This window comes from Canis lupus, chromosome 11 (assembly GCF_048164855.1).
Source record: "Canis lupus baileyi chromosome 11, mCanLup2.hap1, whole genome shotgun sequence".
NCBI classification, from domain to species: domain Eukaryota; kingdom Metazoa; phylum Chordata; class Mammalia; order Carnivora; family Canidae; genus Canis; species Canis lupus.
Window position 1 is genome coordinate 22,538,114 of NC_132848.1, and position 12,707 is coordinate 22,550,820.

Sequence of the window (12,707 nt, forward strand, 5' to 3'; positions counted from 1 at the left end):
CTCTCGGTTTCCCTGCAGGCGGTTGGTCCGGAACCAGGCCGTGTTATTGCACGGCCACTCGCGGAGGCAGCCCCGCCTCGGGTGTGGGGGGAGGGGCGGGCACCCCGGAAGCCCATCCCATTCGCCCCTGCAGGGTCGCTGCAGGGTCGTGACCCCGCTGCCCGCACTCCCCACCCCCACCCCCCCGCGGCAGTTGGCTGGACGCGCGGCCTGTGGCGGCGGCGGCGGCAGCAGCGGCGGCTCCCAGGTCTCCGGGGAAGGCGGCTCCATGCGGCCCGGGCCCGCGCTCCTCTTCCTGGGCCTGGGCCTGAGCCTGGGCCTGGGCCTGGGCCTGCACCTGGGCCTGGGCCTGGGCCTGCACCTGGACCGCGGCGGCCTCCCGCAGCCTCCGGCCCCTCCCCGGGCCCCGGCCGCCGTCTTGCTCCCCGGGCGGCACGGAGCCGGGACCCGCGGCCCTGCGCAGGGAGACGCGGCCGCGCTGCGCACCTGGAGGGGCGCCCTGGGCCCCGGGGAGCCGACCGGCAGCGCCCGCCTCCGCCTGCGGCCCCGCGGGGCCTGGCCTGGCACCGGCCGCTGCTGCCTGCCCCGCAGCCCCGCGCGCCGCCTGTGCGTCCAGGTGCGCGCCCTGCTGCGCGCCCACCTGGCCTCGGCACCCGCGCGGGTGCACCTGCAGCCGTGCACCTTTGGGCCGCAGCTGGGCTGGGCCTCGGCCCCGAGGCGCCTCCGCCGAGCGGCCCCCGAGCCGGCCACCGACGGCCCGCGTCCCTACCCCAGCCTCGTGGCCAAGACCAGGTGCCCCACGGACGGGCCCACCACGCCTGTTGCTCTAGAAGCTGTCAACTTGGCCGGGCCCGCAGCCGGCGAGTCTTCGGTGCCCTGCAAGTTACTGGCACAGGAGCCCTGCATTGTCCCCGAGGTAAAGATCACTAGGAACCAAGAAGGTGTTCCTATGCTGGTGAAGAGGAACAAAGAGGGCATCCTCAACGTCACTTTTAAGTACTACTGCCCGGCCACCTCATATATTCTTCCACAGTGGCAAGTCTTTTCCGTTTCCTCCGCATCTGAGGTACCAGACTGGAGTAACCCTTTGGATGTACCAGAGCTGCAATCGGGGATAAATCCCGTATATCTGTATATCCCCCCAAAGTCTTTAGCTTGGGGGATGTATGTGTTTAATTTCTCACTGATCTTTTACGTAGAGAGAAACAGAACAATTGCGGCAGTGGGCTCGGATATCATCTATGTTAACATCACCAAAAGTGACCTACAGGCAGTCATTGCTGAGAATCCCAACATAACGATTAACTTCACAGACACGCTTCTTCTGAATGGATCAGGTTCCTCTGACCCCGACTCTGACAATCCTTTAGAGGGACTCATTTTCTCTTGGTACTGTACCACAGAGCCAAAACAGTACCGGGGAGATAAAATCACAGTGATGAGCAACAAAGTCTGTTTCCCACATTATACTAATCTGAGGTGGCCAAGGGCCTCTGGCCCTGTCTTAACAATTCCACCAGGAACACTTAAAGGTGGAGGTGTCTATTTTTTCAGACTGGTGATCCGAAAGGGTGGTAGGAAAGGCTTTGTCGACAGAACGGTACACGTGCTCAAAGGACCTGCACCTGTAGCCAGCATTTCATGCATTGAAAATTGTGATGCGGTTTTGGTTATTTCGGATAGATTTTCTTTGTTTCTAAATTGTACGAATTGTTCATCAAGTCTTGATCTCTATGAATGGTCACTTCTGTCGTCTAACGGTAGTCAGGTACCATTTGATTGGGTGAGACACACCACAACAGGGAAGACTAGTGCTTATTTGACTCTTAAAGCTTTTGTTTTTAGGAATTTTTCTGAAGCTCAGTTTTGGATTTCTGGGCATATAGCAAGTTGGAGTGGGCATGACTTGCATTTCAGGCACTCCTTTATTATTAACCGTGTCCCTCAAATTGGACACTGCACCATTGATCCACCTAAAGGAGTTTCATTTATTACCAAGTTTGTCATCCAATGTCAGAATTTTAAGGACAATAACATCCCTCTTACATACAAAATAATTGTTTCTGATTTGCATGGGTTTGGTCAGATCAGTTCTGTAAAAGAGAACAGTTTGGGGGCCATCCTGTATTTGGGGAATCAGTCCACAGCACCCCCTTCCTTTCTCCCTGTTGGCATGTTGGCGAATCATTATGCCATGAAGATATACGTTCAGGTGTATGACTCTCTAGGAGCTTTTTCTCAGGTGACTTTGTACTCCACTGTACACTCTCCAACGGACGAATTTTCAGCAAAGGATGTGCTCGACCAGTTATTCAATTTCACCATGGGAACGAATTCATCACTATCTGCTTTGCTTCGAAACAGGGAATTTTTACCTGCAGGTTATTTAATATTTATCGCAGCTTCTGTCTTGAACAGCTTAAAACCTGAATTGACTTTGCAAGCTGACAAAGCCAGACTCCAAGAATACCTTGTCAACCAGACTTTCGTTCTTCCCAATAGCACTTTGGTGGAAATTAGCCAAGTGGTCATGAGCATTGCTAAATTAACTCAGACCACCTCTGGATGCACCCTAATGACTCAGAAGCTTGCCACGGTGAGGATCTGGCAAGCAAACCAAGCCCTACAACAGTCTCGACAGAGGGATGCACACCGCCACTCTGAGCAAATAGAGATCATGAGCACTGGGATATTAACAACCTTGTCTAACATCATTAAAATGATTGTTAACTATGAAGTGGTTGACGAGCCTTTCTACGAGATGGAACTCCTAGCAGACACAATACTGGACAGCAAAGTGCCGGGGAATGAGACCACTGCGCTGACGGCTTCCAGCTTAAACATGTACCTCAGAAAGACCGAGAAGTGGGATGTCACCAATGCCTTCGGCAATAAGCTAACCAGTCGAAATTACTTTAACCCGACGCTCAACGTGAGCAGTGTTCCTAGTCTGCCTGCAAATGCCCCAATTTCCATCATGTTTTGTGAGTTTGTAGACGATCCCTTTCCTTGGCTGAAGTATCAGGAAAACTACTCTGTGGAGGTGGTTGGATTCAGAATGACAGGAACCACACCAAGTGGCAGTGTGACAGAGATCGTGCCTGACATAGCGGAAGTGTACATCACCAGAAAAAACTTGAGCTTTGCGGCTTTTAATCTCACCATGGGCCCCAGCAATGAGCCTGGTAAAGTCGAGGAGTCCTTGAAAAGGACAACAGGGGAGTTTAGCTTTGAGGTGGACAGCAGTGTAGTCAAGGAGGTGCTGGTTCACATTGTGACGGAAGTGACCGTGATTTTCACCGTACTGGTATATGCCGGCAGTCAAATCACCCCCAGTGCTCTGGTCGCCACCTTCTTCGTGCCCTATGACATCCCTCCTGTGGCCAACCAAAGTGACCTGTTTGACTCAGCCTGTACGGTTAAGGAGGCCCGCGTGGTTTGCATTCCACCGTCCCTGCTGCAAGTCATAGCTCAGCGAAGCGGCTCGACCGAGTGTGCCATGATCATAGTTCTGCAGGCGCCTCGTTTCGTCATGGTACCCAGTGTAAAGCTGGTGAGAATTGCTCTCTTCGGTGCTTACTGCTTAGACATGTATGGGATCCAGAGTGATTGGAGAGAAGATACCTGTGTTCTCGGAGAGAAGACCACCTGGCGCCGAGTGCACTGCATCTGCAAACACTCAGGGAGGGCCCGGCGGCAGCTGGACGCAATAAGAAAAGCCGGCAAGCACCTGCAAACCCACTTTTTGACGGCCAAGGTGATCGTGATCCCTAATGCCGTAGATCTGCGGTTGGAGGTCATCAAGAACGTTACCCAGAACCCTGTGACACTCTTCACTGTACTTTTCATTATGCTCATGTACCTAATTCTAGCTTTCTGGGCCTTGCATCGGGATGGAATGGATCGGTTTCTTCGGCATCAAGTGATAATTATACTCGATAATGATCCTTATGATAAGGTATGTTACCTCATCACTATTTTTACGGGAAGCCGTTGTAGGTCTGGGACCAGGGCCAATGTCTTCATCCAACTTAAGGGAACCGAAGGTGACAGCGATGTGCATTGTTTGAGCCATCCATATTTTACAACCCTCCGCCGGGGAAACATCAACTCTTTCCTCCTAACCACGAAAAGTGACCTGGGAGACATCCATTCCATTCGTGTGTGGCACAACAATGAGGGCAGAGCTCCCAGTTGGTATCTGAGCAGAATCAAAGTGGAAAACGTGTTCAGCAGACAAATCTGGCTGTTCATGTGCCGAAGATGGTTTTCTATTGACACCTCTTTGGACAGAACATTTCCTGTGACCCACCCAGACCAGCCTCTGAACAAAATGGACTTTTTCCTGATAGATTCGATATACAAGCTGGGGAGAAATCACACGTGGTTCTCTATTTTCTCTAGTGTCGTGGCCAGGCCATTCAATAGGCTGCAGAGACTGTCCTGCTGTTTGGCGATGCTCATGGCGTCCCTTCTGTGCAATATCATGTTCTTTAATCTCAATCCAGAAGATGAAACGGAGCCGGAGGAGAGAAGGTACATCAGGTCAATGATGATAGGCCTGGAAAGTGTCTTAATTACAATCCCGGTGCAACTATTGGTCGATTTTCTGTTCACCTACTCCCAGAGGGAACCTCGTGTGGCTCTAGAAGAGTCAGCTCCCCGGAAGAATTCTTTGGTGCCAACGAGCGAACACTGGGAGGAATATCTGGAAAAGTGGCATGCTCTGGAAATGGTGGACGCACAGACCAAGGTGGCTTTGAAGCTGCCACCCGGGAAAAGCGCCAGACCTCAGGAGGCTTCGGCCAAGGACCCCCCCGTGGCACTGCACCCGCATAAGAAAGGACAGAGCAAGGTCTCAGGCCCCCAGAAGAAAAAAACCAAAGCCAGTAACCAGAACGCAAAAGACAATAAAAATCAAAATGCCCAACCTGTCACTATGACAGAGCCGTCTCTGATAGTGAGCCATCACCTCGAAATTGACAAGAAGTGCAGGGTCAATCTGCCTTGGTATTGCGTGTACCTAGCGTGGGTCCTGATTTTCATCACGTCCAGCATAGCTTCCTTCTTCATTGTGTTTTATGGGCTGACCTATGGCTATGATAAGTCGATAGAATGGCTCTTTGCATCGTTCTGTTCCTTCTGTCTGTCCGTCTTTCTGGTGCAGCCGTCTAAAATCGTATTCTTGTCAGCCCTCAGAGGAAATTGGCGCAAGTACTGTAAAAATCTCTCGTGGACAAGCGGGTACTGCTACACCGAGATCAAGCTGCACAGCAGGAGCTTCAGCCCCGAAGAACTGGAGAAGCGACACGAGCAGATCCTGCAGCTCCGAAACTCCAGGATGTACCAGCCTCTGACCGAAGACGAAATCAGAATATTCCAAAGAAAGAAGAGAATCAAGAGGAGGGCGTTCCTGTTTCTGAGTTACATCCTGACTCACTTCATCTTTCTCGCCCTCCTGCTGAGTCTCCTTGCCCTCCTGCGCCACACAGACAGCTTCTACTATAACCAGTTCATTCGCGATCAGTTCTCCGTGGATCTCAGCTCGGTGACCAAGCTGGCAGACATCTACAGGTGGCTGAACAGCGTGCTGGTGCCTCTGTTCCACAACGAACAGGATCCAACATATCTACCCGATAGCTCCTCTAAAATCCTGGGTCTCCCCCTGCTGAGGCAGGTGAGGGCAAAACCTGGTGACAAACTCTGCCCGCCTGCCAAAAGCTTTGCGCACACTGGCATGGAGCAAGAGATCCGCTGTCATCCCAGCTATGGCACCGACCTGGAAGACACGAGAAACTACACTGACCTTTGGAATACAGTGACTAAGAGGGCAGTGGACAAGAATACCAACGGGTTTACCTACAAGCCCCCAGAGAAGGTGTGGGCATATTTCTCCCATGGACTCTTACACACCTATGGGTCCGGAGGCTACGCCTTCTATTTTTTCCCCAAGCAGCAGCAGTTTAATTCCACGGTGAGGCTCAGGAACCTGCAGAGCAGCAACTGGCTTGACGAGAAGACATGGGCCGTGCTTCTGGAGCTGACCACCTTCAACCCAGACATCAGCCTGTTCTGTAGCATTTCGGTCATTTTCGAGGTGTCTCAGTTAGGAGTTGTAAACACAAGCATATCCGTGCACTCCTTTTCGCTTGCTGACTTCAACAGGGAAACTTCAGCCGAAATCTACTTGTATGTGGCCATTCTCATCTTTTTTTTAGCCTACGTTTTCGACGAGGTCTACGTCATCTTGCAAGAAAGGGCCTCCTACGTGAGAAGCGTGTACAATCTGCTCAACTTTGCTTTAAAATGCATATTTACCGTGCTCATCGTGCTTTTCTTCCAGAAGAACTTCTTGGCCACTGGCATAATCCGGTCTTACTTGTCGAACCCTGACGATTTCATTCCCTTTCATTCGGTTTCTCAAGTAGATCACGTCATGAGGATCATTTTGGGTTTCCTGTTATTTCTGACCATCTTGAAGACCCTCAGGTATTCCAGATTCTTTTACGATGTGCGCTTGGCCCAGAGGGCCATTCAGACTGCCCTTCCTGGCATTTGCCACATGGCGCTTGTGGTGTCCGTGTACTGCTTCGTGTACATGGCCTTTGGCTACCTGGTGTTCGGTCAACACGAGTGGAACTACAGCAACTTGGTTCACGCCACACAGACAATATTTTCCTATTGCGTCTCAGCATTTCAGAACACGGAATTCTCCAACAACAGGGTTCTGGGGGTCCTGTTCCTCTCATCTTTCATGCTGGTGATGATCTGCATACTGATCAACTTATTTCAGGCAGTGATTTTGTCTGCCTATGAGGAAATGAAGCAGCCCGTGTATGAGGAACCGTCAGACGAAGCGGAAGCCATGACCTATCTGTGTCGCAAGCTGAGAGCTATATTTAGGTTTCTGACCTTCCAACCTAAGGACGAAGATGAACCAGAGTTCTTTGTTGACATGCTGTATGGACAGCCAGAGAAGAACAGCCGCCGGTATCTGGGGCTGAAGACCAGAAACATTAATGGGAAGAAAATGGTTTATCTTGTTGTGTGATGAGTGACAGGGTTGAGAACCAAGGGCAAGAGTTCCCCCAGATGCTCATTCTGTGGGTATAGGTAATGTTCAGTGGCTCAGTGGTGCTCTCTACCCATGCCCTTCAAAATGCACACCCCTACTTTTGGAAGTGTCTCCACTTTTGGCCTCTGCTCTTGAGTGTTGGAATGTAGGGCAGTTCTGCGACATGGGAGCCAGGGGCTAATTCCTCCTCTATAGGGGAATTAGGTGTCTTGGGAGCCCATAGCAGGTTAGAGTATTAGAGACCCAGAGCTGAGAGAGAGAGAGAACTCAAGCCCCCCCTCCCCCGCCCCCCGCCGCCTCCACCTTACCAGGGCAAAGCATTCTCCCTGGGACTGAGAGCCAAGAGCTTGTGGCTCATCAGCCCCTCTAGGAGTTCCTTTTCCAGATCTGGAGCACCCTTCCCAGCACTGCCCCCACCAGGCCTCCCCTCTTCCACACCCCCAACACAATCCAGCTGGGCCAGGCCTGGAGGGACCTTGTGGGGAATTCCGAGATTTGTGCTCCTGCTTTTGAATTCAAGGATGGGCGCTGAGGGTCAGCAGCTTCCCATCTACTCCTTAGGGCTATTGCAAGTTAAAGGTGTAAAATTTAATAACATATTCCAGTCATTAGACATGAATTTTGTTAAACAACAAAAAAACATGTGTGGGGTGGGGGGGGAAGGAGTGGGTTCATGTTGAAAGATAGTAAACGTTCTATATGTTGACTAAAACAGTATATCCATCCAGGACTTGGGCTTTGGGTTATTAACAGCATGGTGGATTATTTCCGAATAATACAGAAAATGTGTTTTTTTGTTTGTTTGTTTGTTTAAGAGAAATATGGGCTCATAATTCTTATTGTTCTGCCCAGAAGCATGTTCATTTATGTAGATGCCACTTTAAACTTTATCAGAATTAAATGTGAGATTTCTTCTGTGAGACTTGCCGTGATTTCTGCGTGAGGGGCATATATACAGGTGGCTCCTGCCCTCCACATTGAGAGCCAGTGAAAGGGGACGACTCAATCAGGTGGGCGACAACTTTGTCCCAAGCACTTCTTACTCACTTGATGCCCCCGCGGTCCTCAGCTCTACTGGAATGGCTCACAGGCGCGCACACACATTCCATCCCAGTCACACAGTAGGATCCGAAGGTCAGGTTTGGATTTGTTAAGTCCCCTGGTGGGGAGGTCATGGGAGTCGCTGGGTCCATTCTGGCCCACTGGCCTCAGCTGGAGTTCACATTCATAGATGTCACCTCCTTTACCACCCAGCTTCTGAACAGATTGAGAAAAAGTAAACATGATGGCCAAATAATTATTTTTTACATTTAGAGGCCAGTTGGGCTCCAGATAGGTAGATGTCCTTGCTTATGGAATCCCAGGATGAGAATGTGAGCCCCGGCCACAGGAAGCCTGAACCATCCTCCCCTGAGAGCTTGGAAGACCCACACAGGTGAGGCAGAGATTCATGCTCCATGGATGGGTGCTCTCAGACACTCCCAAATTAGCAATCAGCTGAAGCCTCGGCCCCTCTCCAGGCTTCAGGTAGACTGGTCGGTCTCCCTTCCCAGGAAGAGTGCTCTGGGGGTGAACGTACCCCATGACCCAGAGCTGTGCATTGGGAAAGAGCGAGTTACAGGGCCCGAGTGGGCAGGCCCAGCTGGAGAGGCCTCAGGCCCAGGAAGGGGACCTGGCCCTCCTGGTACCAACACGGATGCTGTCTGAGGACCAGGGAGGCAGCTCTAGGTCCTACGAAGGAGACCAGGCTTTTAACTTCTGGTTACGATGAGAAGTCTGGGAGTCACAGGACTTTCCCAAGCATAATGGGAAAGAAGAGAGTGCCAGGGGCCTTCTAATCCAATAGAGCAATGATAACTATTATCTAGTTAAGAAATATAGGGATGCCTGGGTGGCTCAGTGTCTGCCTTCGGCTCAGGGCGTGATCCCGGGGTCCTGGGATTGAGTCCCATATCGGGCTCCCCACAGGGAGCCTGCTTCTACCTCTACCTGTGTCTCTGCCTTGCTCTCTGTGTCTCTCGTGAATAAATAAATAAAATCTAAAAAAAAAAAAAAAAAAAAAAAGATGTAGAAATGCCAATGACAATATTACCAGGAAAACAGAATAACAAGTGAGACAAAAATGCAGGTTCTTTTGAAGGCCATTTTATTATTATTATGACTTTACTCTCATGCGCAGAAAACAAAAGTTGAAGTAGTTCTAGATTTTTTCCTCCTGTTGGACTGTGGCTGCTTCCTTGCACAGGAGGAAAAATCTCCATCCACATTGGTTTATCTGAGGACCCAGTGCAATTCAGGCAGCAAAACTGCAACTCAGCGATTTTATGTATTATTTTTTTTTTAAGATTTTATTTAAGAGAGAGCGAGGGAGAGGGACAAGCAGCCTCTGCACAGAGTGTGGAGCCCAAAGTGGGGCTCGATGAGCTCAAGACCCCGAGATCGTGACCCGAGTAGAAATCAGGAGTCAGACACTTAACCGGCTGAGCCACCCAGGTGCCCCACAACTCAGCAATTTGAAAGCTGTTTCTAAAAATCCTTCTGTTCTCATCCTAGACTAATGTGACAGTTCTGAACACCCAGGTGTGTGCACCCAATAGGAAACCAAGATGAACCTTCTCAGATTTGTTCTCACTTTAGCCCCTTACCAGCTCAGGATTTCAAGAGTCCTACATGCAGAGACATCTCTCCATCTGCAGCTACTGGGGAGCTTCATCCATCTCAGACTCTTTGGTTAGTTATGAAAACTTGCTTTTTTGAGGCCTGCAAAGTGTTTGTTTTACTGTTAGAAATTTACTTAAAAACGATACATCACAAAAGGTATTTTGTCTACGGGTGGCCAGAACAGGTCTCTAAATGAAACCCCCGGGACGCCTAGGTAGCTCAGCGGTTTAGCGTCTGCCTTTGGCCCAGGGCATGATCCCGGAGTCTCAGGATCGAGTCCCGTGTGGGGCTCCTTGCATGGAGCCTGCTTCTCCCTCTGCCTGTGTCTCTGCCTCTCTCTCTCCCTCTCTCTCTCTCTCTGTGTGTCTCTCATGAATGAATAAATAAAACCTTTAAAAAAATAAATAAATGCAACCTCCTCCACCACTCCATGGGGAACCAAACCTCCCCCTGAGCCAGAAGGGAGCTCTGGCGTGGTGTGTGGCAGGTGGGTGTCCACGCATCACGCAGGGCTTCCCTGGGGGCTGGTGAGCCTGTCGTTCTATTTTGTGGAGATTCGTCTTGCTGGGCACTTAGGAGGTATGGCCTTCTCTCTATGTATATTGTACTTTTAAAAGTTTTCTTTTAAAAAAAATAAAAATAAAAAAATAAAAAATAAAAAACTCAGGCCTGCTCCTGAAATTTTATTAAAACTAAAAGCAAAATGCAATCTTTTAGACCTTAATTTTCCTGGCAGAGGTGGAGACAGGGATGAATAGGATTATTCTCAAGGGCGGAATGAGGTGCGTGAAGAGTGAATCTTCCACACCAGCACCCTTTTGTTGCTGCCAGCAATGCTTTGCTTTAGAGTCTAGTCTGCAGTCAATGCTTTTTTTTTTTTTTTCTTCCCATCTTCAGGCTTCCTTTCTCAGTCTTCACCGAGATACACAATGTGCACTATTTGTTCAGGATTGTGACTTTTAAAAGTTATTCTTTTAAGACCACATTGATACACAGTTCGTAAGAACTGCCACAACATATGGGTAATTATCTTCCCCAGCAAGCAACTCCTAACATGGGGGGAGGGTGGCACCAGGAGATACTATAAGTCTCCATATGTCTAAATATTTAAAGGTTATAAAACAAGCTACAAACTATTACATAAAATAAGTTATATCTACCTACCTTGACAAATACACCTATGTAATGACAAAAAAATATTATACATAACACAATGGTTTTCCTAGAACTACAAATTGGCAAAATACCAAAGATAACCAAATTATCATTGTGGACCTCTGGGTGTTCTTCTGATGGGCCACCAGTGCTTGGATGAGCAAAAAGACATTCCCGATCAATCTGTAAAGTCTTACATATGTATTCCATAAAGCTTTGTTCTCTTGCCTTCGTTTCAGAAAAATCATTATATTGATAATAATAAAGATTTTCACATGATTGTTCTATGGATGATATGCCACACTAGACAACTTTTCCTGAGTCATCAGAGTGTCCATACTGTTTCTGATTATCTCAGTTGGGAGAAAATTCATTCTGCAGAGGGGGTAGCAACTGGAATTGTCAATAAAATTTGTAAAGCTTTAGGTTTAGAATCAAATCACCAGTGTTGATGTCCTGTCTGAACATTGCAAAGAGTGCATATAAAAAACTCCCACAAAATTTTTCCTTCCCTGATTTAAATTTTGCCCTCATTTCACTACCACCACTGTTCCTTACAATTTACCTCAGTCCACAGGGTGTTTATGTTTTTCTATTTTCACATTTTTCAGTGCTGGGATATCATAAAAGTGGCAACCGTGGCAGGCCTTTCGTGTTGCTCAAATTCCTCTTCGGTAGAAACTCTGCCTCGATCTAAAGTGGCCAGAAAATAGTCTCTATAGAAATGAGTTCTAGGATTATTTGTACATGAATCTTCTCATTCAGGCCCCAGCAAGTGTTTCGGTTCCCTAGTTCTAATTTCCCTATATTGAATGTGAATGTCATTTTGGTGGTTTCGTTTTGTTTGTTTGTTTTAAAGATTTTATTTATTGATGAGAGACACAGAGACATAGGCAGAAGAAGAAGCAGGCTCCCTGCAGGGAGCCTGATGTGGGACTTGATCCCAGAACACCTGGGATCACGCCCTGAGCTGAAGGCAGACTCTCAACCACTGAGCCACCCACGTGCCCCACATTTTGGTGTTTTTTAAAAAAAATTTAGGCCAGTTTTAGGCTCACATCAAACTTGGGCAGAAGCTACAGAAATTTTCCATAGAACCCTGACCCCCGCGCAGGCACAGCCCCCTCCCCCATCATCAACCTCCCCCAGGTGGCTCATTTGTTACAACTGGTGAATCTACATGGTTGACTTCAGGGCTCACTCTATGTCCCACGTTCTATGAATTTGGACAAATGTATAATGATATGTATCCACCATCATAGTGGCATGCAGAGTAGTTTTACTGTCCTGATAGTCCTCATCATCCCACCTATTCATCCCTCCCCTCTAACATGGGGCAAACATTGATTTTTTTTTTTTTTTAACTGTCTCCCGTTTTGCCTTTCCCAGAATGTCACATAGTGAGAATTGTATAACAAGTAAGCTTTTCAGACTGGCTGCTTTCACTTAAGAATATGCATTTAAGTTTCCTTCATGGCTCGGTAGCTCCTCTCTTTTTAGTTTCGAGTAAGATTCCATTGCCTGGATGGATCACAGTTTACTTATCGATTCGCCCACTAAAGGACATCTTGGTTGCTTCCAAGTTTTGGCAATTATGAATAAAGCTGCTATGATGGCACACCTGGGTGGCTCAGCCAGTAAAGCATCTGCCTTTGGCTCAGGTCATGATCCTGGGATCTTCTGGGATCGAGCCCCACAGCAGGCTTCTTGCTCAGCAAGGAGTTTGCTTCTCCCCTCTCCCCCTGCCATTCCACCCGCTTGTTCTCTCTAATAATATTTAATGTCTAATGTCAAGGAGCCTCTTTTTTTTTTTTTT

The 12,707-nt window shown here is 48.7% G+C and overlaps 1 protein-coding gene across 1 annotated transcript; it reads left to right on the forward strand.

Annotated features, from left to right (window-relative positions):
• The first annotated feature begins 246 nt into the window (after positions 1-246).
• On the forward strand, positions 247-7,995 carry PKDREJ (polycystin family receptor for egg jelly). The gene has a single exon (XM_072843515.1). It carries the CDS (start codon positions 269-271, stop codon positions 7,049-7,051), a length of 6,783 nt encoding a protein of 2,260 aa, XP_072699616.1. The 5' UTR covers positions 247-268; the 3' UTR covers positions 7,052-7,995.
• The last annotated feature ends 4,712 nt before the right edge of the window (positions 7,996-12,707 follow it).